General features: G+C 42.4%; 1 protein-coding gene across 1 annotated transcript in view; it reads right to left on the bottom strand.

Annotated features, from left to right (window-relative positions):
* The window catches only part of ERICH2 (glutamate rich 2), a 57279-nt gene that overhangs the window by 43857 nt on the left and 7014 nt on the right, over positions 1–6408 (bottom strand). The window contains exons 2-3 of the mRNA XM_019522784.1: positions 3117–3150; positions 2338–2371 (exon numbers count right to left, since the gene is read on the bottom strand). Coding sequence (XP_019378329.1) covers positions 2338–2371; positions 3117–3141 — 59 coding nt within the window. The 5' untranslated portion in view covers positions 3142–3150. The remainder of the gene's footprint in view (positions 1–2337; positions 2372–3116; positions 3151–6408) is intronic.

Raw genomic sequence — 6408 nt, 5'->3', positions numbered from 1 at the left:
GCAGAGAGAGATCTTGGAGTCATGATTAACTCCAGAATGAATATGAGTCACCAATGCGATGAAGCAATAGGCAGAGCCAACCGCACCCTGTCATGCATCAACGGGGGCATCACTAACAGGTCTAGAGAGGTCTAGCTCCCCCTCTATGCAGCGCTGGTCAGGCTGCAGCTGGAGTACTGTGTCCAGTTCTGGGCGCCGCACTTCAAGAAGGATGTGGAGAACCTGGAGAGGGTCCAGACGAGGGCCACTCATATGGTTGAGGGCCTCCGTGGCCAGCCCTATGAGAAGAGGCTGAGGGACCTGAATCTCTTCAGTCTCCGCAAGAGGAGACTGAGGGGGGATCTTGTGGCTGCCTACAACCTTATCAGGGGCCAGCAGCAGGGACTCAGGGAAAGTCTGTTCACCAGGACCCCCCTTGGAGTCACCAGGAACAATGGCCACAAGCTGAGGGAGGATAGGTTTAGGTTAGATATCAGGAAGAACTACTTCACTGTAAGGGTGGCCAGAGCCTGGAATAGGCTTCCCAGAGAGGTGGTGCTCTTACCTTCCCTGGAAATCTTCAAGAGGAGACTGGACAGGCACCTGGCTGGGGTCTTATAACCCCTCCCACCCCCAGTGCTCCTTCCTGCCTGTGATGGGGGGTTGGACTCAATCTGTCTAGGTCCCTTCCGACTCACTGATTCTATGATTCTGTGATTTATAAGAGAGGCAGCTGACATTTTCATGATTATTTCAACTATCCTTCCTTCTCTAGTGTGACCCACTTTTCATTAGTTGAACTCAGCCCTATATTAGGATTTTTAAAACCACATAGCACTGGTACAGCACCACAACAGCAATGATATAGACCATTTATGTTCAACCTCTGGCCCATGAGCCAGAGGTAACCTATGAAGACAGCGCAAACAGTCCAACACCAGTATGCCAATGCAGGTGAATGCTTCTACTACTCATCCTCTCTTTTCCCCTGACAGTTAATTCAGCAACAGGGAAAAGGAGGTTGAGAGGCATTCACCTGTACTGACATACTGGCCAGCTCAGACCTTTCATGCAGGTCTGAAGCCCAGGAACTGAGAACACCTGCTGTTCAACTCCCCCACCCCCTGTCCCTCCCTGAATTCAGCAACAAGGAAAAGAGGACATGAGCACAGTAGCAATACTCAGCTCCTGGGTCCAGAGCTGCGTGAAAGCTCTGAGCTCACTTGCATATGACCATGGGCTGTAGCCACTGCTTTTGTGTAGCTGCAGAGTCCAGGAGCTGAGTATCGCTGCTGCTTGTCTCCTCTCTTCCCTAGCACTGAATTTAGTGAGGGGAAGTGGGAAGGAGGGAGGGGAGAGGGGAAGGAGAATTGCATCCATGGTCAGCTTCTAGGCTCTGAAGCCCAATGAAAAGTTTGGCACCTGGAAGGGGAAAGGAAGTGGAGACCTACCCTTGGTAGCCATGTGCACTCATACCCATAGGGCTCTTGTGCAACACAGGGTGGCTAAAGCACCTGAAAAAATGTTATTTCAAAGAAACCCCCAGTGCTGTGGAGCAGGGCACAGTCCCACTCCCACTATGTTTCCAAAGCACATTACTCCCCCTTCAGAAAACACTGGCAGAGCACTGAGAAGTGTAAGGATCCAAGGTAAAGTGCTCCCAGCTGGGCAAACTCCATCAGTCATCTGAAAGAATTTGTCAGTTATCTTGCATAATATTACAGTTGGTCTTATTATGTTTTGTAATGATTCTAAAAGTTTAATTATTTTTATAAAATTTAAAATTATCCTACAGAATACTGAACTTTTTACTTTGCATTAATAAGCCTAAATTATTTAAAATGTATGTTTACCTTTCTCATGTTACTTAAAACACATAATATAAGGATTTGCCAAAGTAAGAACTATAATGTTTTTCTATAAGCCATTGGCCCATTTCTGATTTTGAGGTCTGATCCACTTGTAAAAAAGGTGGAGCACCACTAATGTAGCAGTAAATTACCATAGTAGAATCACCAGGTCTTCTCACATTCAACACATACTTTTCCACAAAAAAGCAGGTGCTCAAAACTGGGAGAAATACAGTAAGAACAGTTTCTGCCAGTTATGGGCACAAGTGAAATAAAATCTGCATGCGTCTCGCAGGAAGAAAAACAATGAGCAGGCTCTGCCCCCTAGCTGTTGCTACTCAGTTACTTACTACAAGAAAAGATATTTTTTCTTCATTCTGCCTTTCAAAAATGAGGTGTATGTTATATTCCAGGATGTACAGTATGTGAGAAATTATGGTATTAAAAAAAAGATATACATGTCTAGTGTATTCTGGGCTTTTCAGCATTAAAATAAAATCTCTCTTACCTTGATTCTGTAAAGGTTTGTAAAATAAATCCATCTAAAAACAAAGATATGCATTATACTTAGGCTGGGCTACCACACAGAAGTGTGCGTTTTTCTATTTAAAAGTAGTTCACCAGCATACTACTAATGCTGGGTTGTCAAAGTTTCAATATATTGAAAAACAGGGATAGCGCTTGAAAATGATTAGTGACCATCTAAGAAAATGTTCTACAAGTTTAGAAAGGACAGAAAAAGACTATAGATATTAAAAGATTAAGCTATTAACTGATGCTAATATGCTTTATTATGACGAGAGACACTGAAAAAGATTTCCCTTTGTTTTACATTTGCGGCTTGGCTGGATCAGAAGCAGGATCAGAAATTAACTAGACCGATGCTAGGTACCTAGGTTTGTTAGTCAATTGTCACTACTGATCTGTACCACTTTCCAGACAGGGAAGAGTTCAGTTATGCAGTTTCTAGAGTAAACCTCACTTTAGTTCTATGCTTATATACATATACTATTAGCTTTGAAACTGTGTGAGTGGGATCCCACAAAAGACATGCTACAAATATAAGGAATGTTTTTTTTAAAGGAAAAAATGAGCAAGGGCTCAGGTTTTGGAAAATAAAAAAGATAGATGGTAAAATTTTATTTATGATTTCATAAAAAACACAACTGCTAAAGAAGCTACTAAAAATATCAGCAGCTTGGAAGTTACAAATTCTTCATGCTAAAAAACAAAAACAACCCAAGAACAAACCAACCCTACGCTGATGAATACTTCATAAGAAAATACCTTCTGGTCCGATCACTTCCAACATCCCAGAAACCTAAAACATATAAGGGAAAAAAAATCTACATTAATACACATCAATTTTTAAAACCATAAATTTAAAAGTACAAGCTTGTTTTATAGTGTGCGTGTGTGCACACACACACACACACACACACACTTTGTGTAATAAATATAAATTGTTAAACTATCACATAGCCATACCTGACATACAACCTATTATTTGGTTATCCAAGATACACTATAAAAAGAACCAGTTAGTTTGCTTAACACATCATATTTTTATACAGGAAAGGTTAGCTTTCCGTATGCTACCACTGTTGATTACACACCAGAGATAAGTATCTGCAACTTTTCTTTTGACACACAAATAAGAATATTTATTAAAATTACTAGCATTAAATATACATAGATATTCCTGTGAAGTACAGCTGAGAACTCCAACAAATGGTAAAGGGCTATTTTCTAATTGCAGGCTGAGCAGTAACAAAAGGACACAACCTGTAAAATTGTAGTAATATGAAAAATCAGATCCCCAGTTCCTCAGCTAGCAATGCCTGCACTTCTCTTATAACAGGAGACCAGTGCCTCCCTTCCCTTCTGGGGTAGCATTTGTGCTCCTGCAACAACAGGAAGCCACAAAGGAAAGGAGGTCGCTGCCACTACCTGTTGAGGAAATGTAAGATATTCAAGCTGCCCTACTGTCACACTGAACTCAATCGGCTGCTTCAATGCCACAAAATATACCCACACCAGTATAATGTAGCATCTTGGCTGTCTACCTCACAGCCCTAGAGCCTGTAGGCTGTAGTCTGGTTGCTGCTCCCCGCACCACTTTAGCTGGTGCTGGTGTCTCTGGGCCTCCCCTCCCTCCTTCAGCTTCTGGTTTCCTGCCCCTGTTCCTGGTGGTGGGACAGCATGGCCTGCAGGGCCCAGGGAGCCCATGGCTTTGGATGCTGGGGCCCCACAGCATTGTTCAGCAGGGTGGGGGGCACCTGCATGGCCAGTGTGGCAGAGGGCTCATGCAGCATCCAGCCACAGTCACTCTGAACTTGGACAGCTCTGATGTAAGGGACGGGCACAGTTTTGTATGTGTAGCTAGAACCATAACCATATTTGTGAGCCTTTTCACCTGTCATTCAAAGTTTTTCCTGTGACTAGGGTTGCTACTGATACACCCCCAGAATACAGGACAGCCCCTGGTTGAGGGGCACCCCCTCAGCCAGTCAGCAGTGAGGGGTGGGGTCATCACCTCCTCACTCAATCACCCCCTTGGTCAATCAGTAGCAAGGGGTGATGCCATCACAAAAAGGTGACATCCCTCCCCCCCCCCCGGCTGGGAACCCTGCTCCCCATGGTTGTGCACTGCCCTAGCTCTAGGCAGGGCCAACAGAATTGCGAGGAGAAGTCATTGACAGGTATTTCCACCAATTAACTGAAAAACAGAACTTTTTGCAGTCCAGTCCTTATTGGGAAACGGACAGGGGACAAACAGTTTAAAAACAGGACCAATGAGCTTGGGAAAAGTATTTCTGGCAGGGCAGGAGAGTCAGACAAGTGCATTAAAGAACATACAAACACATGGGAGGCCTAAATCTCCACTACTACACTAGTTTTACATGACGGTGATCATGAATAACTCAGTGGAATCATACTATTGCAACAAGTAGTGTAAAAATGGAGAATTATGCTCTCAGAAATAAGATTATTGGAAGAAAAAATTCTGTCTTCAGAAAACTTTCCTCCTGACATTTTTATGTACTCCCTTCTCCATGGAGTATCTGGCTCTTAATACATCTGGCAAATAACTCATTGGCTTGTATTGAATGCCTTTCTAAATAAAAACTGCATGAATTTAGTGTGCAGGGGCCACAAAGTTATACATCTTTATTTGTACATATAGCAGCAGCATCAACAAAAGCTTCTGTACACTGCCCTTCTATGTCTCAAATGCCAAGTTGTGTACGACTCAAATAGACCATTTCTACAGGTTATGGCAGGGGTTGGCAACCTACAACCCACTTTCCCCTGTGGTGGCATAGGCAGTGTGTCCGCATCCAGCACTTGTTCCCCCAGTGGTTGGGACGAGTGCCACATGTGGCCCTCCCAGCACCACCACAGCCAAAGCAGTTCCTTATGTACCTGCTGGGAAAAGCTGTGGTGGCGCTGGGTCCTAGCTTCTGCCTACCACACATTGACAGCCTTTGACCTAAACTGGATCAATCTGCAGCCTGAAAAAGTTGCCAACGGGTTAGAGGATGGTTTGATCTTTGGGTCCATTTGGTTACCAGCTGCTTGCTGAGACTGTTACTAATTGTGGTTATAGACTTACCACCAAGCTTATCTCATACCACCATCAAATTGTAACAGGTTCAACCACAATTAAGCTTGGGTTCATTTTAGTTGGCATCATAGAGATGAACTTCTCTGAATCTGAATTAGTCACTTGAGCCATCAAAAAAGGGTTTTAAGTATGCGTACTCTGAGACTTACCAAATGCTATCATCTACCATGTAAGTGTGTGGGGAAAAAAAGGATTTTTTTGCTATAGAAATTAAGAAGCTTTAAATAGACCACCACTTTTCAAGCATTATTTTACCCATTTCTGTTTTGTTGTATTTTAAAACAAAAGGATCACTGTGAAGCCTGGAGAGCTGCTTGTGAAATTGTATTCTTTTAAACCGAGTTACCTTTCATGTTATATAAGCATATAAAAAAGCTTCTGGGACTAGCAAACCCAAGTGTTTTATTCACAGCTTTAACTCTAAAAAGTTTTTTTCCACTAATAAAAACAAAAATAGCTGCTTTAGCTGTTGTATGCCAAGTTTCAGCCTTGGGTGACATTTTGCAGATAACTTATCAAACTTCACTTTTTGGGAATTTATGATGTAAGCGCTGAGACAATCTCTACTTTCAATAATATGAACTAAGATGGTACAATATCTTATACTAACCATTAAATAGATTAAAAAACAGTCATAATAAGGAGTAGAAAGTAGTCTCTTGAGGTCAAGTGACTTTTGCAGAAAAAATGGGTATGAACTAGAGACGTGGATCTGCAACTTCGCAGGATGTGCTTTCTGATCCCAACTACTAAATACACATCTTAAACATGAAAGATATTTGCAGCCAATGTCCTTGACTGAATTCTTGAAAATCTTCTCAAAATCAGAAACTAATCACTGAAATTAGAAGAACTAATTTGACATAAAGAAGGTTCTCCTAGTATTTTAGAAGACTGCAGGAGTAAGCCAACAAATAGTTCCAATATCTGCCCTGAAGGTAGGCAAACGTT

The sequence above is a fragment of the Gavialis gangeticus genome, unplaced genomic scaffold (assembly GCF_001723915.1).
Source record: "Gavialis gangeticus isolate Ggan-Ray unplaced genomic scaffold, GavGan_comp1, whole genome shotgun sequence".
Classification (NCBI taxonomy): domain Eukaryota; kingdom Metazoa; phylum Chordata; order Crocodylia; family Gavialidae; genus Gavialis; species Gavialis gangeticus.
The sequence above is the reverse complement of the archived record's forward strand: the minus strand, read 5'-3'. Positions and strand labels throughout refer to the sequence as shown.